Source organism: Chaetodon auriga, chromosome 13 (assembly GCF_051107435.1).
Source record: "Chaetodon auriga isolate fChaAug3 chromosome 13, fChaAug3.hap1, whole genome shotgun sequence".
Classification (NCBI taxonomy): Eukaryota; Metazoa; Chordata; class Actinopteri; order Chaetodontiformes; family Chaetodontidae; genus Chaetodon; species Chaetodon auriga.
Window position 1 is genome coordinate 16,146,637 of NC_135086.1, and position 27,255 is coordinate 16,173,891.

Genomic DNA, 27,255 nt, shown 5'->3' on the forward strand with positions numbered 1-27,255 from the left:
GTTTGCTCTGTCTGCATTCTTCTTCTGTTTTGTTCTTTCCATCACTCTGTTCTCGTGGCTGAGATGCGGTGTTGATTTTGGCTGCTTTTGAGCTTGAGAGGAAGTGGTTTTGTCTGTGGTAAACCTATTGTATACACGACATGGATAAACCAAGGCCACAGTGACTAAGGCAAACCACAGACGGTCTACACAGACCAACCATTATCAAAACTGAAAATGCTGGATGGCGGTGGTACAGTATGAAAGACTAGAGACTTGTGCAAAATAATTGATTAGTTGGTCATAGAACATAAATCGATAAACCATTTTGATAAGCAGAAATCATTTTATATCATTGTAAATGGAACTTTGTCTCAATTTTGATTGACAAACCATGCTATGTTAAGACATCTCCTTGGACTCTGGGAAGTTGTAATAACCTTTAAATAAATAAATTATTGTTGGTTTATTACAGTAGATTAGACAACACCGACAGGATTAAAAGAAATGCTCACTATTGATTCAGAAATCTGTAAGGCAGAAGGAAGGAAACCTTAGATCAACTGACAATCAGCCATTTAAATCACATGTAGGTGACACTTAAACACAGCACTGCTCTGTAGTTTAATCCCTTCTCTGAATCAGTATAAATCCTGTTAAATAACATCCGGTCGTAAGTGTTGCTGCTATGGTTCAAGAAATAGTTTGATGTTTTGGGAAATGAATGCCAAATTATGACCACTGCCAGATGCTGTGACTTCCTGCAGTGATATTGTTACCTGAGGTTGCCAGGCAACCAGCGGAGATTCCAGGAAGCTACTGCTCCCAGTCAAGAAGGAGTCCAGCACGAAAGCCTCCATAAGACCGCACCTTGTAGTTTTTACACTTCGGTTTTTATATTAAACAAATTAAATGCAACATGTTAATTAGTGAGCTGAAGAGGTGCTGGTAGGCGGATTTGTTACCTTTGGACAGACCCAGGTAGTTGTTTCCCCCATTTTGAGTCTTTATGCTAAGCTAAACTAACTAGCTGCCGACTGTGGATTCTTATTTAATGCAGGGGTATGAGAGTGGTATCAATCTTCTCATATAACTCTCAGCAAGAAAGCAATTAAGTCTATTTCCCTAACTATAGAGCTATTCGCTTAAATGCAGTTAAACTGCATTTATACTGATTTAAAGTAGTGATTTAACTTTTGACTAGTGTTATGTTTAAGTGTCTTAATTCTTTGTTGTCCTCTGTAATAGTGACCCAGATTGTTTGCTGTAATTGAGATGTTTCTCAGTTCCTCAGAGGAGATCAGTGAGCCATATGCTAAGGAACATTATTATTACCCGCAAGTAGTGCCACAGCATAATCTGGTGTTATAGTACTTTACCAGTTAATACAGTACAATTTTTTGGGTTTCGATAAGATGCCTGTGTAGAAGTGTGACAATACAATAGCATCAACAAAAAGAGAGTAAGAAAGAAAAACTGACCTTGAGAAAGAGTGCTGTTGACCCAGCTGGTTTTGTTTCATTTACTGTATAGTGTATTGAAGGAGTCGGTGCACATTTGCAGCGAGGCACCTGTGCAGCCATAAAGACCAGGGAGGCAACAAAAACAGGAGTCCTCACAGGGAAAGGCATTAACCTGACCACTTCTAAGAGCTCAAACTCCATATTCACACAGCACATCAATTATTCAGGGAAGCATTATTAAAGGATATATATGCATATACGGTATGGGTATGGCACTGTGGCTTGACTGTTGGCTGTTGCAGTGTTTCTTTAAAGGAAGCGGTAGATTTCCTCCTGATGAAACCTCCCTTAATTGTTTTACACATTAACACTTATTTTCGTGTCGTAGCTCTGCTTATAGTGATGGATAGACTCATGTACACACACTTCAAAACGGAGGAACTTGGCAAGAGAAGAATAGGAATTGTTTTGGCTCAGGAGTCACCATGTTGGCCCTGAGAGGAAAACAGCATGTCGCTACTGGAACAGGCTGGGCCTATTTTTCTAATCTGTCGAAGCTAAAAGCTTTATTTGTTCTTGCTTGTGTGACCTGAGTGGTGTACATATATGCACGGGTTAATTTATATACTATATGGAAAACAGTGGGCAGGCTTGGAAGCCATGTTTACGTCTGTGTACGTCACTGCAGTTTTGAAGTAGAGCAGATGACCACAGAGGAACCCCCAGATCACGGAAGTTAGTTCACAGGACATAAAGGATGATCAACAGTGGAGAGCCGTACTGTAAACGAGAAGCCACAGATGAACAATTGCTGCACATCTGAGAAACTGACCTTCATGGCCACTGTTTCAAGTCATATACACTGTTGTCTGACAGTTCTTGGAGCAAAGTCACAAGAATAAGATCTCATTTAAGCTCTTAAAACCTTTCCGGAGTGTGGAGATATTATTAATGTCTTCTTTATATGAAAATTACATCAGCTCATCTGTGCATGTGCAATGGAAATTAATATCCAGCAGCAGACACCTAGCAATGTATCCTCTGCCTCTTTACAAGTCTCTTTGGCTCACAGATGAAATGTTGAGTCTGGTGTAGCATTTGGGCTGCATGTTGAGACTGTGACGTGTCAGATTTATGATAATAGTCTGCAGGACCTCACGCTGTGGTGTTTAGGTGGTCTGGATTCATCTGTTTCCTTTGTCACGTTATGCAGTTTGCTGGCAACTACTAGGTCTGTAGCTCTTGATTTAATATAGTAGACGGTTAAAAATCCTGTCTGAACATACCCTAAGGTGACTGACACCTGAAGTTTTGTTCACTTGGTCCAGTCTTCATGCATGTGCGTTGTTATTTCATCAGCAGACAGATTCAATAGCAGCTTAGCTTTCGAATTCATGATTGAATCACTTAACACAATATCCCATCGTGGGTCTGCTTTGTTTTCACACCACAAATAAACCCACTTGGTTGCAGACTGAGATCCACCTTTTCAAGTGGACGTAGTCCAGTTGTTTGTCCAATGAATTCAACTGGCAGCTTTACTACCAGCCTACTGATTCAATCAGATTCCAGATTCTAGTTTGTTTATGTAGGTGCTAAGCTTGTATCATACTGCTGTATATTTTGACCTTTTCTCTGAGGGAAATAAATCACTATGAAAGGTGTAGTTAACGGTGTTGTTGCGTACTGAAAAAAAGTTGTGGCTCCAATGAAAGTGCTTGAAGTCTGATAAATTTCTTCAAGTGATGTCACTTGAGTCAGTGTCGGATAGGGCTGAAGATGACAAGCCTGAAAAGGCAATCTGTGAAGGCTGCTGCTACCATACAGTCAGTGGTGGAGTTGCACTGTGGGTAATGTGGTGCCAGAGTTCGACAAGGAAGAAGAGTGCATGGGATAAAAAAGGCGATGTCTCTCGTTCTGCTGTCGTGTGTCCGACACTGTGCCAGCAGAGCAAAGCTAACTAGGTGGAGAACTCTTTCAGTGACATAACAGGTCCAGTTGCAGTCTATACTGTTAATGCTGTTGATTATTTATGTCCTTGTGAGCTCATCAGAGAAGGCAAATAAACACATATGATTCAATAAAGTGCTGCAAGACCTGTATCGCTGGTGACTCAAGATGACAGAAACTGTCCAGTCCATGATAGCGGTTATTGACTTCATGCTTACACCACCAAATTTGTGTGAACAAATTGAAAGGCAGTCATCATCAGTTCCATCATTTGATCTTTCTTTCTTGATGGATATTGTTGTACTCTTCAGAACTTTGTTGCACTGATGCAAAGAAGCGCAGCAACATGTGTCATCCAGTTTGTTCCCAAGGTGTGCTGTACAGTAGCTATGGAAAAGGTGAGACTTTGTCGAAAACATTGTGACAGTGGGTGGAGAAAAAACAGGATACAGCAGCTCAGTCCTATTGTCCTCTGCTGAAACAGCCATCAGCTATGTTGAGCCTGTAAACTGTGAAGTTGAATTGGTGGTGCATTGCTCCATAATGTGTAATCCCCTTAATGGGAGCCATTCCTTTGTGTGTCTGCACGGAGATGACGCAGTCTATTGTCCGTGTTTTGGACGTCCACCTTAATGTGGAGAAAGGTCATGGCGTGACTCTGTTACATCCTCATTGGAATGATATGACCTTCTGTTTCCGCCCCCTCTCCCGAAACTAAAAATATTGTAGAGGTATTCACCCCACAGAGGAGACTTGGTTTAGATTTACTCTCTTTTGACTTATCAGTTCAGAATTAGGGGTATAAGTAAAGTGTGGTGTTTGTGGACAGAGTGAATTTGCCATCATAGCATGCAGGCTAGATTAAACCCACCACAGCATGTCTTAGCTATATCAAACAGTGGTTTGAAAGGAACCCCTCAGATCCACTGAGAGTTAACCAAGAAATTCAGCCTTGTGCATTCCATAAGGGAGGGGAAGAGGGTCTTTTGTGTTGTGAAGATAGGGGATCATTAAAGAACGGCGTCTCTATAGTAAAAGAAGGTCTTTGTGTGTGAGGAGGGTCTCAATGTGGCCATTGTGAGGAAGAGAGACCGCTGGGATCTGCTGTCAAAGTGAGGAGGGAGAAGCATTCTGATTCTTGATCTGCCGTTTTGTCGCCACTGTGGGCATAAAGTGGCCGTTTTGATTTTTTTTTTTTTTTTGTAAACAATAGAGAGAGGAGGATATTAAGGCATTTGCTGCCTAAGCAGGCTATGGTATGGCTGCGTAGGTGGAAAATGTAGGCAGACACAAGAGAGAGACATCATAACCAGCACCATGGAACCTCTCTGCATGCCTGTAGTCAGAGGTTTACTCATATATGCTAATTAAAAAGCCACTGAAGGGCCTTTCTTAAACTTAGGAGACTTGGAGTTGAATAAACGCTGTCAGCAGTGTGTGTGTGTGTGTGTGTGTGTGTGTGTGTGTGTGTGTGTGTGTGTGTGTGTTTCATTAGTATTCAGTCTTAGGCACCATTGTGAAAAGTTCAACGGAGCATTGTAAACTGTGCAAAAGCTTTGTTTCCACCCATGTATTTAAACATGCATGGAATCATTACTGAAGGGTCCAAACAGTTACTGATTAACTCACAGATCTATTAAAAGAGCATCTGGAACCTTAATTCCAACAATGAATTTGAGCTAATATCTGGATGTGTGTCTGTTTGGCAGCATTGCGGGTGAAGGTGTGGCAGCCAATATGTTTTGTTGTGTCTACAGTTTTGTAAATGCTTCAAATGGTTTTGCTTCTGCTTCTGATGAGTAAGAAATATGGTTGTGGCACAACATCTGACAGGCAGAGAGTTCAGCTTGGATTTCACACGTGATTTTCATTGGAAACACGACAGAAACACGAAAGTTCTCCAAGACTCCATCCTGTCTTAATTAACGTCTCCAGCTATCTCAACTAGCTTCGGGTCTTGACACTTCTGACCTGTGGGTTGGGAAACCCCATTTGTGTGACTGCTTTCTTTGATCATGTCATGTCCACACTGACCCCTGACTGGCTCTGTGTGCTTGTGTCATGTCTAGCACAGATCGGCTAGTGATGGTGGGTGGTTTTGTTGGTATGCAGACATCCAAAGACAAATTGTCCCTGTCAGTGGTCGGACCCAGCCTATCTGATGAATAGGATTTTCATGAACACATGGGTATCCATTATGTGTCCATTATGAGTCATTTGAGCCACATCCAAAGCATCCTTTCTGCACACCAGACCAATATACACAACACAGCGCAGACAACACAGCAGCAATCTTCCAGACTCATGCAACAGAGCATAAACAAGTGTGCTGAGAAACCACAGTGTACACAAACACAGCCGGTCACACCTACAGTACACAACAATTTAGCCCACGCTGCGTCCCATCCAGTGCACAAAGCAGGCAACAGCACATGGATGCTGTTGTGTTTATGCAAATGAAAATGCATAATGTTGCAGTTTCCTCTCTGTGCCATGTATACCCTGTCCTACAGTAGTCCAGCTCTAACCTTCATGTTGTCTGTTGTCGTGTCTGACAGGGTGGGAAGAAGCACAGCGGCGAATGCGGAGGAAGAGACTGCAGCGGAGGATGTAAATGTTTTCCAGAGAAGGGTGCCAGGGTAAGTCCCTTACTGTCCCTTACAGCAACTACTGTTCCAAACACTCGTCTCTGTCCCTTTCTGTAACCTCTGTGTTGACCAGCTCTAGCTCTTGGTTTCCAGTCTGAATACCAAATAAGGCCATGATCACGTATGAGGCTTTCAGTAACTTGGTTGCCAACAGTGCATACCTTCCTCCTAACTAGCTCACACTTTAGTGCTTCAAGATTTACATATGTCAGGCTTTCTTACACTGCACAGTGCGCTAATGGAAAAATAATTAGGGTTGATTAGTTGCTGTAAATACTCAGAAGTGCACCGAATGTTTATTCATCCATGGCTGAAAATAGTCCCCAACAAATTCTACATTTATTCCTGTTTGAGAAATGTTTGCTAAAAAATACCAGTGCCCTGTTGGTTAGCCTTTTTTTTTTCTTTTAAATTAAACATTATGTCTGACCCATTTTTAAATATCCACATCTTTTGTTGGAACAAATGGGCTTGAAGGCAGAGAGCCACACGCAGGGTTTGGAAGTCTGACAGTGTTTAGAGAGGGACTAATGCGTAGTTGGTTTTGGTCTTTTGTTTACAGTAAGAAATATAGGAGAGCATCCATCCTGGTTTAGTTTAGTTTATTTTTACCCCTTGTTGCCTCACACTAATTTGATGAAACTAAGCTCATAGCAGCATCATGTGTGATCGTGGCCTGAAGTCTTCTTGAAGGACATTAAAGTATCACAGCAATGCAATGTGAATATGTCGGATCATGTGAATGTATGAGTCTGACACTGCCATATGGTAGACTGTGCTGCTGAAACTCATTAGGTAGACATACTTATCAAATGTTCATACAGTTTAAGTGATGAAATTCACACCGTTAACCTCTGTAAAAGAGGTCAGAGTGGAGGGAGTGTGTGTAACGCATTAGCGAGAGGAATAAAAGACAGAAAGAGGAGAGAGGGACCAGCGAGACAGACATAGACTAAACATATTGCGATAACAAGCTCAGAATGAGTGACCGAGGTTCTGCATGACTAAAGGCTTTCTGCTTCAGACACGTGCTGCCTTGATCATCAAATAGCTTTCTGATCGCCAACGCCTGCTTTCCACAACATGTGGACATACGTGTTGAGGAGTGAAAATAAACAGATTTGAATGGGGACATACAGAAGTGGGTTTCTGGCGAATCTTAGCTCACGCAAGCTTGTAGAGGAGGTGGCATAAACACCACACTTAGCATTGCTGCATTACTGTACTGTGCCTGTAGGTTGAGCAGGGAAGAGCATCTGAACAAGAACTGGAGGAGGGTTAACTTCCAACAAAGACTCAGTTACTGCAGTTATGGTTCCAAGTCTGTTATACCTGCTTAAAGGTCCAGTTTTTCATTTATTCCAATCCATTTTATTGTCATGTTATCTATCAGATTTGTCCCACAAGTTCAGAAATGTGTTTCGTTATCAATATTTGTCATTTCCTGACCATTCTAGTTTGATGAATACAACAGTTCCCTTACCTGAGCATGTAAATGTTACGTATGTCACTTAATGTTTGCGCTTCATTCCACCGGTTGTCTCTGAACATAATCCAGCCAGACTGCATTTTTCAGTACAACCTAAGTGGGAATTTCTATGTACAGAAAACAGTGGTAAAAATACTCAAGCAAAAATAAGGGGTCTACAGAACATCATATACATTCTTAAACTATAGTTTCAAGGGTGAACTTTCCAGAGCAGGTTCCCTTTGTTTCCTTTGTTTCTCTTATCTTGTGAAGAGTGCTCATAGCAGCTATAAATGTCTCAGTTCAGCGGTGTGATGTGGTGAAGTCAAGGACTGAAATGAACTCTTATAAAACTCCCCGCCTACCAATAAGAGCAGCTCCTGAGGGAGGCATTCTTAAGAAATGCAGAGGTGAAGAAAGGAATGGGCTAGCAACTGTACTTTGGCATGCACTGGGAATTTATCAGACCAGCTTTACAGTAGGTCTGACCTTTGACCTGCACGCTCTCTGTGGATACAGGAAACCCTGTAAGGAGGCGCAGAGAGAGGAAGTTCCACATTCCACATGTGAAGGATGCAAAAGTCTGTTGACAGGGTCAGCAGACTACCTTTCTCCTCCTCCTCCTTCTCTCACTCTTCCTCTTTGTCAGTTGCAGGAAAGAATTTCGATTGTTCTGCGGCGAGGTGATAATGACAGTGCTAAGAGAGTGAAGAGCTTTGATTCAGCAGTTAAACCTTGGCATCATTTGCTGTTGTCTATGAAAATAAGATAAAATAGAAAACATACATGCATACGTCCTTCACACAGCTGAAGCATGTCAGTGTGTGTGAGAAGAGATGAACTCTTCTCACACACACTGATTTAGCTCTTAAACCTTTGTTATTGAAAGCTAAGATTCTATTTTCCAAGAAGCCGGGCGTCACTTGTGGTCTATGAGTTAGCGTGTGCATATTAAAGCCGTAAATTTTCCAAAGCCTGAGAGTCTTTTACATCATTTGTTCGAAGAAAATCCTTTCCTTTATATGCACTACCCAGCTGATGTACTTGTTTGTGAATACAATGGAAACCAAGATGGGTTCTCACAGATGTTTTCATTCCTGTCTCCCTTGCTTTACATCGGTGTCCCTCCAAATCTTTCCCCTGAGAAGAGTCATGGTGCTGAGTGCTTCACTGGATGGGTCAAACTGATCCCTTGCAGCTGTCTGGATTGGCTGAGATGTGAGACAGCTGTGGTTTTTAGGTGATGGCTGTTAATAGGTAAATGGTGGCTGTAGTCATGTCAACATCTTAGTGTGACTACTCCAGTACCAGCTCCTTGGTTTTTCCCCGCATTGATCTGGAGGCGGTTCCTCTGGCATCAATCCACAAAGCCGGGTTCAGTTTTCTGTACTCGCAAGGCCGATGAGGCTGACAATCAGAGAGCTTTTACAGGTGCCATTGAGCTGATTTGTCCATGAAATCTGCAGTGTGGAGGATGAAGCAGAAAGATCTAGCACTGTTCCCTGTGGAACTACTTTAAAAAGGTGGCATTATGTTATATTTTGGCAGAAGGGGGGGTCAAATGAGGTTACTTCATGAATGAATGCCAGAATTCTCATGCTGCATTTTATCAAACAGTGACCACGATAGAGAAAGCGAGATGTTGAGTGTGGACATAAATCCAGACAGAGACGAGAGACAGACAGAGAGAGCGTGAGAGAGAGAGAGGGAAATAATGAAGTGAATTGTTTCGTGGGGACTAAATATATGAATTTCATGGATTTTCTGCTTTAGGGGGGAGAGCAGAGATTTGGCAAGCTGAGTCTTACCACCCACTCCCCTGGCAGAGAGTGTATGCAGGCGTGCAGGAAAATATCAAGCACAGCACACTTCCAAAAGTCTTCATTGTTCTTTGCATCATTAGTGGATTGAACTCCTGAGATTGGTAGTAAAAAGGAGAACAAACACTCCAAAATGGACTAACTAGAAAATAAATTAGGCACATAAAGCATTTGAAATAGTTCACAAGACATGGGTTGGCAGTAAAGTGTGGTGAAATGAAATGATAAGAGTTCCAGCTCCTGTTAGTGAGGTGGTGAAAAACAGAGCAGTTTGTGGTCTCTGAAGCATGAAAAACCAGGGCAGCATGAGAGACAGAGCACAAGGCACCCTGCGTCTTCACCAGAAAACATGTTTCGCAGATCAATGCAGTCTTTTGTGCTGGGAGTCTTTCCATCCTCAGTTCTCAGAAATGGGGAGTGGTGCTGGGCTTAATAGAGAAACAGAAACTTTGCCTTAAAGAACACTAGCGTCCATGTGCATGAGCTCACTGTCTCTCCTCATCCTATACAGTGGACATGGAGAGATAAAGAAAACTGACAGACAAAACGGAGACAAACAGAGGACATGGTAGGGAACCGTGACAGACGCTATGCAGATGGAGTGATGCTGTCCTTTCCACCATGGGAAAAGCCATCACAGCTGATGTAGAACAGGAAATGACACACATCTGAGGAAGCTGAGCACAATGACAGTCCACTGATCTTTTTTTAATATAGACGGTCTCTGTTTTTGTGGGAACAAGATCGTCTGTGTGTTTGGATGGAGCTATAAATGGCCAAGATTTCCTTGTTCCATGAAAACAAGCCCATACCTACATTCGGAATCCAGTACCCATGACTATCATGGACTTTCCTGTCTGCTCAGGGACAGGATAACACCACAGAGAGGAATGCTGTAGATTCAGAAAAGATCAAAGTGAATGTATTTTCACTGAAGGGTGGAAGCCCTGCACTGGAGGTTCTCAGGTTCTGGCACCGAGGACGTTTTACAACCCCTCGGCATATAAAACCTTTTCAAAGCAAATCATAAAACTCAAAAATGTATGACATTCACAGTGAGGCAAAGATGTTTTTCTTAGCCTCTGCAAACTTTTTCATTTGGAGATGCAAAATTTTCACCAGTAGTGATGTGCATGCCAAGCAGACATTTTGGCCTTTGCAAACCGTCTTAAACTGTCTCCGTCTGCACTATAGCATGTATGCAGTAAACTCTTTCTAACTCTTGAACTCCTGTGATTAGAGCTGCACTTTCATCAGTGGTCGGCAAGTTCCGTCAAACGTGATTCATCTCCTCTGATGGAAACTGGTTGACAGTAGACAGGAGAAATAGAGAACTGGTTTGCTGGCACTGCAAGCACACCATGTTTGTAATAAGGGCTTGTTGTAGTTTCACATATCAGCAGAAGACATGATGTGCAATAGCAGATTTGATTCTGCCCCTCAACCCAACCCTGCAATCAGGAGCCTCATCCACTCTCCTGACCCTGACCTTGACTGGGCCTGTTAGGGAAAGAACTACCAACTGTGGAAGCAATGCTGAAAAAATGGTGCATGTGTGTGTGAGTGGACGACCGGGGAGGGAAGCAAAAACCTGCTGCTATCACTGAAACTTTAGGATGGGAGGATTTTCTCTGCCTAAGATTGTTGGAAAGAGGAATTCCGTGGGGATCACAGGCTGGCTTTGTCCTGTGTGAAAACTAAAGCTGAGGAGCGGTAGGAAATGTCTGGAGAGCAGCTTAGACAAACAGACAGTAACCAGCTGTTTGTATTTGCTAATACATGATGTACCAGGCAAAACAGGGTAAGAAATTGCACTGGTGGCTGTGCCTATGAGCCTAAGATTCTCGAGATATCTCTGCCACTGTGTGAACTTGTTAAAAATTAGCGAAGCATCAAAGTGATGCCTAAAAGAAACCCAGACTCTTACCAAGCTTGTTAAATCACACCTCACACATTCCTCATGAGGTTTGTTTTCTCTACTCCTTGGCTTCACCACAGTGAATGACCCCTTTCACATTATGCATACTCTTCAGATCCATTGTTATTGGAGAGAAAAGAATTAAACCATCTCTAAATGCGTATGCTTGTGAGTTTGCCTCCTCGGTGCATTACAGAAAGAAGCACCTCACTTGAAAGGCAACAAATAAGACGACAGACACTTAACACCACAGCTCGCGGACACAAAAATGTTCCCATAATTTATAAAATGAACATCACAAGATCGCATCATATTTCTCCAATGACGTCTTTGTTCGCCTCTGCAGTCAAAATAAATTCTTTTTTTTCTGTTGGTGTGAAAGCTGAGTTTCACCTGCCATCCTGCACCCAGCTGTGATCTGGCTTTAAGGGCCTATAAAAGGCTCGCTCTCACATTTTAAGTTGATGGGTTCTGTTTAGGAACAAGAGGACTATTGTTGGTGTGGACAAAGGAGCATCTCTTTTTAAAAGACACACACACGCTTTTACACACACGTACACAAACCTAAAGGAGCACACACAAATGGGCATATACTATTACTAAAGATGGACTAATTATAAAGTATGTCAGTCATGGAAGAGAATACTGACCCTTCTCTGAACCCCTCCCTCCAACAGCAGTTGTCCAATCATAGCTTAGCAACCGTAACTAGGCACAGAGGACCTGTCCAGTTTCGGATTGGACAGTTTCGAATGTCATCTCTTTTAATTTAAGCTTTGTGTGAATTAAACAGTATTTCGTCTGCTTAGTTAAGCTTCACACATTAGCACGGCCATCTTACTAGCATACTTTAGTAATTTAACCCAGCTTCACCTCCAAAGCCAGTAAGCATTTCATTAGCGAACTACATTTTGTGGGGTTGCAGATTACATTAAACACTATATAGTACTTCCCTGCTGTGTTTAAAGCTACCTTTAGCTGCTCTGTCCTGCTCTTTATTGTATTTTTGTCGAAGTTTACACTCCAGCAACCCGTTACCAAGATGTTAGTCGTCTTTATAAAAGCCATTTCTTGTTAAGTTTGAAACATACTGTGTGAAAATAAGAACAATAAGGCATAAATCTAGCTGTCCTCCAAGAATTTAAGCAAGCCAAACACGGTTATGTTGGAATTAAATACGATTATCGCACTTAATAATACCAGGACTAAGTAGCTGTACAACAGAAGAGGAACAGTGCAGCTTCTTTTTTTCCTTTAGTCAGAATATGTGGGTGGAACGATGCATACAGTGTATTTAGATTTTGTCATTATATACTTGAGTTTCAGTCAATGACCTTGATGTTGTTACCACCAGGAGATTAGTTAGGCTTAACAACTGACAGTAGAGTCATTCAGTACTCCAGTAATTTATGTGTATTTAGGTAGCAGACACTGGCCTTGTGTGACCATCTGTGGCCTGACTGTGTTATCATCAGCCAGAGCACACGGTGTGAGTGTGGCCGAGGACAAAGAGTGAACGAAGATCAACACCACTACAATAAGCCTGAGATATTCTGTTTCATGTTGTGGCTGGGATTGTGGATTGTTGCCACATGGGACTCTGAATTACGCATACTTTAGGCCTGATCACTGAGAAATATGGCAATGAGCTGCTTTTATGTCTCGTAAGAAGCCTCCCCCCATTTCTGGAAGTGTTTCCTCATTATTCTCCCGTGGACACATTCTGTTACCGGTTCAATCCATCTCCCCCTCCATCTCATTGAAAAGCACATACAGATACACACCAAGTGTTCAATCAAGTCTGTCTACTCTGTTCTCACAATAAGGAAGTTGGGTAAATAAGATGTTAATGCTGTATATGCTCTGGGATGTATGCATTTGATGTGCAGACAGCAGTGGGGAAATGGAAAAATGTAGGAAAAATGTGAAGAGTTGTTGGTCACAACAGCAACACCATGTGTTCCCCATCAGACCCTGTTGTGAAACCTCCATCGGGGGCCGGCTGCAGAGGAAACAATTAGATCTCCTCTAAGTCCTCTCATATTTATTCCACTTTTCTGAGAAAGACATCTTTTCAGTGCAGGCTTTTTTTCTCCGGAGCAGGGATCAGGCCTCACATTGTGCTCAGCACTCTGTAATTTTGTCATTTTGGAAATGTTCTGTAATATCTTACTGAAGTGTATTATTTTTCCCATGGCACAGTGTCTTGGTCAAACAATACCCTCTACATCTTCCTGGAATGAAGAATGTCAATGTGAATTTACATGTATAGCCAAGATAGTCACCTGAGAAGCTGTTAATTCAGTCAGTAAATCACATACATGCATGGACCTTTGCCCTGATTTGCTCCTTGGCAAACTATCCAGGAATGTGTGCTGCAGCTGGAATGGCAGTGGGTGTTGCATCCCCATGTGGGAAATGGGAAAAACTGGCAAAATTGGACTGTGGAGCGGACCAGCTGGATGGGTCGGTGGGTGCAGAAAGAGACCTTGAGGATTGCATGGGTATCCCTGACACTAAAGTTAATGGCTGCAGGCCATGTCAGTCAGGGCCAACATCACAGCTGGGTATTCAACTATAAATCTCATTTTCCATTCTTGGGTTTTCCCTTTGCGTTGTGTTGTTGCATTTTTTACCCATTTGTAAACCACTTTACAAGAATGTTTTGAATAGTGCCATACACATAAAGATATTTATGGCTCCACCTAACAATTATTTTCATTATTGATTAACCTGTGTGGGTTTAATGATGGAAATGTCAGTCAGTTGGTCCACCGCTTTGACCCAGATTGAAACATACAGTTATTTACTGGATTGCCATGAAATGTGGTACAGACATTCATGTCATACAAAGGATTAGTTGTACTTACTTTGGTGATTCCTTAACTTTTTGTCCAGTGCTTTCATCAGGTCAGTATTTCAATCTGTCCAGTACCTTGGTTTATGACACCAGACCCGAAAATCTAATGACACTGCCATCATTCTCAGCTATGCTCTATGTTTCGTGCTAATTGGTAAATGTTAGCATGCAAACTAGACTAGGATGGTGAACATGGTAAGCAATAGGCTACCTGCTAAACCTCAGCATGTTGAAATGGCAGAAAATACTGTCAAATATTTTGGGTAAAAATAACAAACCCCAATGAAAAATGTGTAAAAGAAAAGAAATATAAACCAACTTTCTCACACTTCATCATGACTCCTGTGGCCTCCCAGACTGTTACAGTCCACATACTGTATAAAACAATATACACTACATACCTTCATGCCCTAGGGTGTGACGTTCAATGCCAGAGAACAACTTCACTGAGGAAATTGAATTTTCCTCGGTGGACTTTCATTAACAGAAGGTCAGTGTGTGCTGAGCGATCTGCTGTATGGAAGCTGTAATGGCATTATAATCACAGCGATAAATGTAACAGTGGGATTATAGAGGCAACACACCCATGATGGACTTCATTACAGACAGACACCCAGGCACTTGTGGACACATGATACAGGCACACAGGTGGTTGGTCTCCGAGCTGAGGGCAACACCTCATTTGAGACTATGCGCCATATTCGCTGTTTCTCACATACACACACACACACAGGCTGCAGCTGTGTCCTGTTTAGACACACATGTGCTTGGACCACAGACTTGAGACGTCTCATTCCTCTAACGTGAGGCAATAGCACAGGTGTCGGGCCCCAGAGACCCCTGGGATAGCTGGAGGTCCGAGCTGTTCTGTTCTCAGGCTGGGATCCCCCCCTCGAGTCTTGATCTTCAACACACACCCTCAGCACAAAAGCAGACTCACACAGAGGCACTTCAGTCCAAGCATTGGTCATTAGAAGTCCTCTCTGGTCTGGATGCTGTCAGATCTCTGGCACATGCGTGTTCACGTGTTCTGTTGAAATGACACATGCAGAAATTAGCTCAGTCTAAACACATTAATTCAAATGTAAACGGGTCCCAAAGCAGCTAAATCGCTCTGTGCTGGATGGCTAAACAAAGAGCAGCAGAGAAACAAAGCAAGTGACAAGAAATGACTTATGATTGTCTGAATGTCATCTGTTTTTATCCCTCTACTCCATCTTTTGCTCTTTGCACATGAGAATTTTAGAGCGGATGAGTCAGGGGAACTTGTTGTTGCAACAGAGATCATGAAGGTCTGACTCAAGATTTGTCTTCATGGCAACAATTAGAACTTTCTCACAGATAATTCTTAACCAGATACCATTACTGATATGCCGATGTTCCACTGTAGCCTGCATGGCCTTGTTGCTTTTTTCTATAACTCTCAACACATCACCTTAAATCAGCTCTGATCCACCACGGTCATGTAGAAGATATTCAGATGTTTTCCTCAAGCCGGGGATTCGGAAAGCTGACCTCCCTGACTTCAGCCAGGAGATCTAAACACAATCTAATAGATATCTAAACATCATCCACAGATGTTTATTTATTCTGCCTGAGTCCTCCTCAGGGCATCCAGTTGAGGACCCTCTTTGTCCTCCGAGCGGAGCCCCTCGAGCTTCTTCCCTACCCCCTGATCTCCCCAAACCCTCCAGGGGAGCTGAGCCCCCCCCCCCCCCCCCCCGGGCATCATGTAGAAGGGATGCGGATCTTCAGGAAATGAGTCCAAGAAAAATGTATCCAAGAAAAACATATGAGCTGCGTCGTAGAGCAGTGGGACCGAATCGGCCACAGAGTCTGAACTCTTTTGTGGGAGTCTGAGAGAAAGGGCAGGCATTTACTGTTTATGTGCTGTAATTTGCCTTCCTGGCCTCAATTCTTCCTTCCTTGTTTCCTTCATTTCTTTCTTCTCTGGTTCCTTTCCTTTATGAAGGCATTCATTTATGAAGGCACTGAAGGCATCGCCATGGATGGGACCTCCATGAATACCTTTGAGGAAAGAAAGTCCAAAAGTGTGTAGTTATCTCTTTTCGTTCAAATCTCACATCTCATCTGTCTCTATGGCAAAACATTTGGTGTGACCATTCAGAACAGCAATAAACACTTTTGCCTTCCAACATGTTCAGATGCAAACGAGTTAGCCTCAAGCATTCCTCAGTCTTGGTTTATCCACCTTCCTCGACATCACACAGTGTAAATCCGGCAGCTCGTAGAGACACTCGCCACGATTTCAACGTCACCAGGAGGAGTTTACATGAGAGAGTGTTGTGTGGATGCAAGTGCACCCACTATGGTCTGTAAATGTTTCTGTGGATGTAAGAGGCTCTCGGTGGCTTGTCCCTCACTGACAACATCACAGAATAATGTTCACACTGCGCAGCATCAGTCTTCCCTCACCACAATCCTCTCTGTTTAGATTCCAGAGTTATTTCTGATGAGATACAGTATATACAAGCACCAGGAGGGCAACCCTTCAGAGATTTTAGGTATTAACATTGTTTGCAATGGAGTGAACGTGGAGTTGAATATCCCTAAAAAAGAGGCATGGAAGTACAGTTGTCCATTTTTCTCATATCTCCTGTCTCTAGTGACCCTGTTTATCAGTTGCTCTTTCCATTTCTTTACCTTAATTCTTCATATTAAATACAGCAATATTCATTATTGTAATATTTACAAAATGTCCTCTGTAGTTCCCAGTTTTTCCAGACAGACAGATGGAATAACAGAGGGAGCTTCCGGCCATTTGTTTATTGATTTATTTTATTCCTCTCTGAGGTCAGAGGTTTGTGCCGTGGACTGTGTGTTCCCATCCTGTTCTTAGCGGGTCGTTCCCAAACCATCCACCCCAGGGGACAGTCTGGGTCCAGATGAAATTTATGGTGTCAGACGGGGGGAACTTTTAATAGATCTGTGATTTAGGAATGAGAAATGCAAACACACCCACGTACACACAGAGGGAGAGGACAGAGAGAGATTATGGTTACTGCATTTTATACAATGTGAAGAGGAGGAGTTTTCTCAGAGATCTCTTGATATGGGTCAGACGTCATGAAGGCACTTGCTTAGGTTTACAGAAGTAATGCAGTCAAGTGGAAATGTAAATATGTCAACTTAGAAACCCATCAATACTTAAAAAGAAGGACATCGCTCACACTTCCAGACAGTGATTTGTGTTTAAAAAAATGGTTTGAAAGTTTTAAGTTCATGATGGGTGTGGTCAGAAGAGAGCTCTTCTCCACCTTTAACCCCACCCAGCAGTGATGTCAAGGTGTAATGGCACACCCTGTGGTACACTTATACATCACTGCAGCAAGATAAAATGTTAAACCACTGGAGGGCAGCAAAATCAAGATTTACATCTCAGTTCCTTCTAGTCCATGCAGGCAGCTTCAGATTCATTTAGGTTTGCTTTTAATTTATATTTTGATTCCACAGTGATTTGATTCGCAGTGAACCGTTTTTATTGGAACTTCGGTCTGCCAATGAAAATGACTGTTAAGACAAAAGCATTTAAAATGGAATTGTCACAAAATGCTGTGAACACCAACAATGAAAATTCCAGTACCTTTTGTTGTAGTGTGGTGACAACAGAAGAGCAAATCCTCATGACTTGATACCACGAGAAGTATAGTATGTGAGAAAATATGCTTTTTGTGTGTAACTGCATTGTTGAGTGTAGATGTTTGGTTCAAACCATCTGTAAAGCTCTGCCATCCAGCGGGCACCAGCTCTCTCCTCATCAGGTCTCACACATGTCAGGTTCAACTGAGGAGGAGGAGACTGTCCAAAATCCTCCTCACACATTCCTACAGCTGCTTAAGATGGAGCTGGTACACACACACACACACACACACACACACACACACACACACACAAGAGGGTTTTCATCACTTGTGGGGACATTACATAGGCTTACATTCATTTCCTGGAGACTTACCCTAACCCAAACCTAACCCTAACCACTATTTGCCTATTCCTATTCCTAACCCTAACCTTACCTAACCCGTAACCCTATCCTCAGTCTTTACCCTAGAATGTAATGATTTAAATTGTGGGGACCTGTATTTTGACCCCACATGTGACTGTGTGTCCCCACATGTGACTGTGTAAACAGGTTTTTGTCCCCACAAAGTGAGTAATACATGGGCACACACTCACACACACACTCACACATGCTGTCTGTTGTTCTTTCTGCAGAAAGAAAGAGGATTTTTTTCAGTGTCCCATCATCCCACATTTTGGCCATTTTTAGCCAAACATAAATCTGTTTTCCCAGTCACATTGTGGGGACTCGCAATACTTGTGGGGACAAAATGCAGTTCCCCATAATGTCCATCATTAAATTTTCAGGTGAAGACTTTGGTTAAGGTTAATGTTACAGTAAGTCTCCAGGAAATGAATGGAAGTCTATGTAATGTCCCCACAAGTGATGAAAACCTAATGTGTGTGTGCGTGTGCGTGTGCGTGTGCGTGTGTGTGTGTGTGTGTGTGTGTGTGTGTGTGTGTGTGTGGTTGTTAATGCTGCTTAAATGAGGTGAGAAGTGATTGGATAAAAAGCAGACACCAGTTGGCAGACCAGTGTGAGAGGGGCTGGTTTCATTTTATTGCTCATTTACAACCATGTCGCTCTTTGTTCTAGTACCTTTTATTTAGACTTTTCTATCCTCTGTGTGCTTTACTCCTGTCATTTCAGTCTGTTTTTATCTCCTTCAGTCACATACCTCTCATTCACCTGTCCATCTTTTAGTCCTTCTTATTTATCTGACTGTGTGAAGTTTGAAGAATTTAATCCCAAGTTAAACTCATCAAAGGCTGAGACCTTAAAGGTATGTCATAAAGGGAAGTGACCACTGTCATTAACTCTGAAACACATCCTTGAAAGCCATTCAAATTCCAGTACTGTATAATTTGGAAAACTCACTGTCATCACTGTAAAAATGAGTTTACACATACTTCTTTATGACCTAATTACACCCAGATCCAACCTAACTCCCTGACATTAACACACATCACACACACACACGCAGAGAGAGAGAGCGAGAGCGAGAGAGAGAGAGAGAGAGAGAGAGAGAGATCTAGAGTAGTGTGTGTGTGTGTGTGTGTGTGTGTGTGTGTGTGTGTGTGTGTGTGTGTGTGTGTGTGTGTGGTGCTGTAACGCATGAACCGTACAGGCATGATTCCATGCTTCCTCTTAATGTTATGTTATTGATTCAGCAATGATAATACTGATTATCATTTCATCAAAGCAGGCTATGTAGAAAAAGACGGTTGGGTAATTTTGGAGCAGATAACATGAAGCAGGGGTGTTTGTTTTGGGACGGGTAGCACAGAGAAAGGCAGGTTACAGTTAGTGATACATTCTGAAAGGTTAAAGAGGAAAATGAAGCTGTTCATATTATTGAAAACTCACTGTACTTAATATGAGGTGTGCAGTCCCACCAACAGTACAAAACATAAAATTACCAGTTAACTATGACAAAAGACAAAGAAAAGGAAGTAATCCTCACAGCTGAGGAGCCTGAAGCTGAAGGACGAGGATGTCTTATGTTGTGCAGACTTTAAAGACGTCTTTGCATTATTTGGGGGGCGTGTACGCTGCAGTAAATTAACTGGACTTGACTTCACTATCTACAAAACCAGCTAGACTCAATCAGAGGTTAAGCGCCGGGTCAGCTGTGCTCTACCCTCTGCCTGCCTCATTTCCTTCTCTTCCCCCTGTGACTTCAGTAGATTCGACAGCTGATTGACAGCTCATCGTATCCCATCATGAAGCTCACGAGACAGGAGGCTGAAGGTACGACGTGAGCCGTCTGTAACAGAAAGAAAAAAGCCAGAGGGCAGCACGTCTCCTGAGCTTCATAATCTGGTGAAGTCATGACCCAGCTTCAAAGACAGAGAGGAGCTCAGACCAAACAGACGTGCATGTTGTATGATCGGTGTCCTTTAGTGAATCCAAGGGCCTTCAACTTTCTCTGATCTAGATTTCAGGTTCTCCGTTTGTACCTTCAGAATTTTAGCCCACTAGGCTGTTAAAGAGGTATTTCTCTATCTGACCATCTTATGCTTTAAGTTCTATCGTCCATCCATCCACTCGTCTCAAACTTTTTTTATTTTGTTTAGTGGCTACAAGACCATTTCAATGCCTTTCATGTTTGCTCCCATTGCCTTGTTTTCCATTGCTTATGTTATTTGCCCATATTGTGTGTGACTGGCTGGTTTGTAGGCTTGCATGTGGTCACTCACCGCCCAGCAGAGACAGGAAGCAAAAGAATACAGGCAGGAGGAGGAGGGTAAGGAGGGATGCAAAGGGATGTGAGAACACTCGAGAGTTTGGAGAGGAGGGGAGGAAATGCTGGGTGGAAGTAGTGTGAGAAGATAAGAATGGGGAGTATAGAGGTATGAAGGAAGTGAAGATGTGGAGGATTGGCAATTAAAGAGTGGGCAGGACTGGAGAAAGACTTGGTCAAGAGAAGACGTCAAGGGGAAATAATGAAAGCCCAGAGTGCTAATGAAACATTAGGCCATATGAGGTCTGCTTGATTTAGATCACATCAGTATAGTCCACAACATTGGTGTTATACTTTTACACTCAGTGGCCACTTTTTTAGGCACACCTGTAAATGCTAAAGGAGTCCAGTACAACAGCTCACCTAGAAATTCTGCCTCTACAAAGACAACAATGTTCAGTTATGATTGACACTGTCAGAGAGATGTTAATTTAACATGTTCACTGATGAGGTTGTAGTTTATAGTGTTGTTTCAGTGGACTGCATTGTATTGACAGCTGCTTTTAATGTTTTGTCCAACCCATTTATGAACAGAGGGAATAATAGGAAGAATAATGATTAAGAAAAGTACAACATGACCACGGACTGAGATCTCAATGATAACCTAGCCCTTAAAACCAAGTCTGAAACCTCAAACAGCGTTTTGAGGGTCCGACATCAAAATGTCCCCACTCCCAAGATCTAAACACACACACACACACACACAAATATGCACTTAGAAACTTCTCCCTCGTTATCAGAAAGCAGCCTGATATTTATCAGCACTCTGTTTAAGCCATGCAGAAAGATACAGACCAGTGCACATAGTGTACCGTGCAAGTGCTCTAGACAAGGATCTCTTATGCACTTACATGCTTACACACACACACACACACACACACACACACACACACACGGTTTGTTTCAGGAATAAGGCACTGTTGAATTAGGACACTCCATTCCAGCTCACTTCACTGCTCCCCTCTGTCACTGTGTGTTTGACTTCTCTCCTCTATGTGAATTATAGCAAAATACTTTGACAGACCCATTTTCTACAGAACATTAGTCAGCATTCTTTTTATGAGGGTGATGATTCACAACTTTAAGGGTGTGTTGGTAGAGTTCACCTTACTTCATGTGCCAGAGGGGCTTTTATTCCACCATAACAATGGTGAGCATGAGGTTTCAGAGCAAAGGAAGCAGGTGGCAGTCTGCTTCCAGGTGTAAACTTCATCTGTAATCTTGACAAGAAGGAGCACATTTCTTATTGTGAATGTGTTGTTTATTATTATTGAAAGGAAAATCAATATTATAACATGTTCTCACCAGAGTCAGAGATGTTTACCTGATAATTTCTTGCAGACATTTGAACTCTGAACTGCTGTTTTCCAGCTGTTCAGGGCTCTGCATGTTTATGGCATGTTAATGATTTTTAGGCACACTCTCACGTGGCTCAGTTGGTCGGCCTGTCCACACTCAAATATCTCAACAACTGCTGCATGGATTGAAACTTTGTACAGACATTCATGACCCTTAGAGGGTGAATCTAAAATGACTTTTCCTCCATGGTACCAAATACCTGCAATACTCATCACGTTCTTTAAACGTCTGTAGAACTCTGTGGTACCAAAAGCTCTTAATAATGCACTATAATGCTTCAGTACTGCACTCAAATACATTCAAATACACTACAGCACAAACACACACACACACACACACACACACACACACACACAGAGGCTGAGTTCACACACATCCAGCCATCAGTTTTACAGAAGCTCAGCCGATTCTTTATCTCACACTATCTGCGTCTGATTTGTCTTTGAGCTTGTTTGAATTGTTGTCTGACATTGTTTAGGCTGCATGCAGTTTTATTAATTCCTTCAAGACCCTTGGCTCCAGCCTCATATGACAAAGCCCAGAGCAATTTCTGTCCAGTGACAAACACCATCACTGCGTTTGTTGGTTCTCACAGGAGCCCCCGGACCCCTGAGGTCATCACTTACTGACCCCCTGAACTCCCTGACCACACAAACACACCCAATTCCCAGGGTATCATCGCCCTCACGTCGACCCTTGTAAAAGCGCCTTCCTCATATTATTCTGTTTCCATCCCTCCAACCCTCATCGGCTCTCTGCCCTCCTGTGTCTGTGTTTGAAGCTCCTTGCCTTCACATCTGCGCCGATCAACTCCTCAATACTCATGAGCCTTTGCTGGTGTGTGTCTGTCTGTATCCTGCTGTTCTCCTCGTCGACACGCAGCAGCGATTCTGGTGAAGAGAGGACACACAGTTCATTGCCAAGTCTGCAGACACACTCCAAATCACTGTCTCCATTAGGAGATAAAGACAAGATGTTTAAAAATGTAGCAGAGGCTTGGAGAGCAGAAACTTCCTTCTGCCACTGCCAGAGTCACATTTTCCCTCCTTCCTATCTGCCTGCCTGTCTTCTATCTTTCATCGCTCTCAGTATCATAATCAAATTGGTATATTTAGCTTGCAGATAAGGAGGATGTCTGCAGTTTGAAACAGACAGCAATTAAAGATCCTCTTTAAACAGCCCTTTACTCTGCCTTTAAAGTCTGAGTGCTGTTTTTTCAATAATACCACATTTGCCAGCCAAGTCTGGCTTTAGTTATCTATCTGTGTGTGTTTGTGAATCTTAGAGGGATAAAGAGGGAAAGGATATTTCAGCAGGCAGTTGTCTCCAGGCAGAAAACATGAAGATCTAAAGCAATATATTAAGTCATGTGTGTTTGGTTGCTTCCTTGGCTTCCTGTCCCTGACTCTGAGTCAGTTTTTTCTGCCAGCTGCTCTCAGACAGTGGACATGTGTAAGCACACTGTTTGACCACGGGATGGGTGTAGAGAGCTGAAGGAGAGGACTTCCCCAGACAAAGGAAAAGGTGTTTGTCTCCCCCCTGTGATCCAATCAGAAAATGCAAGCTTCCGGTTTCCAAGTAAAAATGTGGTTTTGTTTTTGTTTTTAATGGTTGTGGTTTGACATGTTTCTTGTTGCATTGTTGTGATGCTTTGATTCTAAACTGTTTAAAACACGTGTCCTATTTTCACATCCTCTCTGTTTTCAAGGTAAGTTTTTTTTGCTGTTACCCCAGACATCACCAATGTTAGCTCTGTTTGTTAAGCTCCTGACATTAACTGATGAAAAGAAATTAAATAATAATTGATTCTTGTAAATGATCCAAACTGTAAGCTAATATGAAACAACTGGTAGTTTATTTATTTTATTCCACCTTGACTTCAAGTGGATTAACTCTTTTTCTTTCTACCTCCCAATCTCAGGGTCCTCCTGGGCCTCTTGGTCCACAGGGCAGCCAGGGGCCTCCGGGCAGACCAGGTGATCCAGGCATCCAAGGACCAAAGGGGCAGAAAGGTGACCGTGGCCGTAGCGGCATCATAGGTCCTAAAGGACACGTGGTAAAATATTCCTCTCTTTTTTGTCTAATTGTTAAAAGTCACTGCAGTCTTGTGTGTCTTCTTGTTTAAAGTGTGACTCTTGTGGCTCCACAGGGAATGACCGGTGTTCCTGGGTTTTCTGGAAATGATGGCATTCCTGTAAGTCCATCCATCGGTCTGGGTGAATGCAATAGAAGTTCACTGTATGTTGTGTTGAGTCCTCACTGTTGTGATTTTGACGTTCGCTCTGCAGGGCCACCCAGGACAGGCTGGGCCCAGGGGGAAGCCAGGTGCAGATGGCTGTAACGGGACACATGGAGAACCAGGCTCAGCAGGGCAACCTGGCTTTAAGGGCAGACCTGGTTTTCCTGTAGGTGCAGCTCCAAGTCTGCATATTGATTTGTAAAATGCAGAGTTTGATTTCCCGTAAGTGACCTTTACTGTGTTTTTGCTGTCATCTCTCAGGGGCAGACAGGCAGGAAGGGACAGAAGGGAGACTCTCTAGAGCTGAGCGTGTACATGGAGCGTTTCAGGGTGAGGAGTGACCTCAGTTCTGAAGAAATCCTGCCTTTATAAAATTACATTTATGACTTGCTGTAATAAAGTCTTATAGATCTTAATTTCATTTCAATCTTTGACCATCTCTCCACAGGGAGATCCAGGCACACCAGGGATCAACGGAATATTTGTAAGACACATTATCCAAATTAGGGATGCTGATCATAGAGACATGATCAGATAATGATTGTTACAAATGATATTCATATCGAGTTTGCAACACATTTCTTTTTTCCCAAAAGCTTATCTGAATCTTACTTAACTTTCTATTTTCATCTTCTGTCTTTCACTTGATTTTTGTCAGGGGCCTCCAGGAAACATGGGATGGCCGGGTAACAGTGGCCTCCAAGGACCAAAGGTGTGTGTGTGTGTGTGTGTGTGTGTGTGTGTGTGTGTGTGTGCGTGCGTGCATGCGTGCGTGCGTGCCTGCGTGCCTGCGTGTGTGTGTGTGGATGAACGTTGTTAAAGATCCCCTTGACATACTTAAAAATGTGTCAGGAGAAGACTAATTTGTGAAGTCTATTATGATGCAAAGTGCTCACAGGGATCTTGTTTGCGTCCTCTTCTAGGGTCCCCCAGGGCCTCCGGGTCCCCGTGGACCAAAGGTAAGGCAGCAACAGTATTTATCTAATATTATATTAACAAGATTTTATGTACGACTGTGTACTGTGCATGAAATGTTATCAAATAGGAATGTGGATTTATGAATGCAGCTACAGGTTTTGTTTGTTTTTCTGGCCAGGGCACGATGACCAAAGTGCTTAAAGGACTCAAAGGAGACCAAGTGAGTGACCATATTTGTCATGCTAACATATATTAGTACTCGTGTAAGCCATTGCTCCAAGGCAAATACTATGAAAGCAAAACTGTTCACTGCTGCTGCTGAGAAAATCCTGAATTCATTTAGATCACACCTCATCCAGTCCACTTCAGTTTGAGTTCTACATCCCACACAATGATTTGCAGCGGTGGAATGTGACCAAGTACATTTCCTCAAGTTTTGATATACTTGTACTTTACTGGAGTATTTCCATTTAATGCTGACTCAACTCCACTACGTTCATATGGCAGCTGTAGTTTCTCTTTACTTTTTGGATTCAGATTTTAAGGTTTTCTTTATAAGAAACATATGATAAGCTTATAAAATCCGGTTCATTCTTAAAGATCATGAATCATTGGTTTCGAACCAGTTAGGCTGTCCCACTCAACATCTCTCTCTAAACTTCACTTTCATTTCAAATGTTTAAATAGGTAACATTGCCCAATACTGTACAGTAAAATCAAAGATTAGAGAAAAGTCCAAAAAATGAAAGCAGACGGCAGACCAGAATTTTGTTTTTTATCATCTCGCGACCCCTCAGATTGATCTTATGGCCCTTTTGCAGAGGCTGACCCCCAGGTTGGGAACCAGTAGACTAAGCTACCAAACTGTAACCAGACCAGCTACAGCAGTAAAGATCTGTTCACACGTTGCTGCATCAGTAATAATAATCCAGTACTGTAATATGTGATAATAAATCAGTCAAAGTGCCAATTTTGCTGCATAAGGAGGACTTTTACTTTGATACTTGAAGTAGATTTTGCTGCTAATACTTCTGTTCTTTTACTTCAGTTGGACTTTGATTGCAGGACTTTTACTTTTATTGGAGTATTTTGAAGCTGTGCTTCTTGTACTGTTATTTAATTAAAGAAACTGCGTACTTGATGATGAGTATGTTTCTGACTTTTGTTGCACTTCCTTCTTAAACCACAGGGGGACATCGGACCACCAGGGCTTCCAGGAAACTCCACTCATCCACATACTCTGCCCCCCTATGGACCCCCAGTATGTACATCAGCAAAACACGTTCATCTTTATTCATGAACCTGCTGTAATGACATTCATGGATGGCCTCTAAAATATGAAATATAAAAAGTTATGGACACTGTCACATGTACAAATAATATCTTCCCCCTTCATTATTTTAGGGGCCTCCTGGGCAGAAAGGTCTGAAAGGAGAAGTAGGAGATCGGGTATGTGATCACTCATGAATGCTCACACATGAATACGTGCGACACGTGCAAACAGTTATACCTCAGCATGTCATTTCCTGTGCCCATCTTTTCTTTTCTTTTGTTATTTCAGGCCGACAACAAAGGAGAAACTGGTGTGATGGGTTTCCCTGGACCACGGGTGAGCACATGTCTGCACATTTCAGCGTGAAGCATGCGCTCTGTGTTTTCACCTTATATGATGTGTTGTTTTGGATGCTGTTCCAGGGTGCATCTGGTGCAGATGGAAGTCCTGGACCGAGGGTATGTTTGTGTGAAAGATTAAAGATGTTGTATGAAAGTACTGTCTGATCAAATTAAATGTCAGTTTATAACTTAATGATGCCAATGATGCTGACTTTCAGGGGGATGTCGGTGAACCGGGACCAAAAGGCAGAGATGGTCCTAAGGTGAGAATGCGTTTTTTGTGATCACTGATTATGTATGTATTATGTAGTAAAAATAAACCCATATTTGACTGACTGACAAAAACATGTGCGCTCAGATTGACAGGTTGGTTATCATTAATACACAACTATCAGCAGAAATGTAGCTAAGTACATTTATTCAAGTACTGTGCTCTTAAGCATAAAGTTGAGGTTCATGTATCTACAGTTTAAACTCATTGTACTTTTTAGTCCATTAAATTTATTTGACAGCTTAAGTTACTAGCTACTTTACATATGAAGCTTTTTCATCCAAGACATTTAATGAACTAAAAAGTTATGATGCAGTGCTATAGGCTAACCTACACAAAAGTATGTAAAGTAATTCAAGTTAGCTCCACCTCCACCAGCTACAACAGGAGCTACTTACACATTAATGTATCAATAATGATAA

At 42.4% G+C, this 27,255-nt stretch overlaps 1 protein-coding gene across 1 annotated transcript in view; it reads left to right on the plus strand.

Moving 5' to 3' along the window:
* The window catches only part of col4a2 (collagen, type IV, alpha 2), a 55,120-nt gene that overhangs the window by 14,381 nt on the left and 13,484 nt on the right, over window positions 1–27,255 (plus strand). Inside the window, exons 4-17 of the mRNA XM_076747071.1 lie at window positions 5,951–6,031; window positions 23,713–23,847; window positions 23,941–23,985; window positions 24,080–24,196; window positions 24,292–24,360; window positions 24,479–24,514; window positions 24,689–24,742; window positions 24,954–24,989; window positions 25,127–25,168; window positions 26,138–26,209; window positions 26,353–26,397; window positions 26,510–26,557; window positions 26,644–26,679; window positions 26,781–26,825. Of these exons, the coding sequence (XP_076603186.1) occupies window positions 5,951–6,031; window positions 23,713–23,847; window positions 23,941–23,985; window positions 24,080–24,196; window positions 24,292–24,360; window positions 24,479–24,514; window positions 24,689–24,742; window positions 24,954–24,989; window positions 25,127–25,168; window positions 26,138–26,209; window positions 26,353–26,397; window positions 26,510–26,557; window positions 26,644–26,679; window positions 26,781–26,825 (861 nt within the window). The remainder of the gene's footprint in view (window positions 1–5,950; window positions 6,032–23,712; window positions 23,848–23,940; window positions 23,986–24,079; window positions 24,197–24,291; window positions 24,361–24,478; window positions 24,515–24,688; window positions 24,743–24,953; window positions 24,990–25,126; window positions 25,169–26,137; window positions 26,210–26,352; window positions 26,398–26,509; window positions 26,558–26,643; window positions 26,680–26,780; window positions 26,826–27,255) is intronic.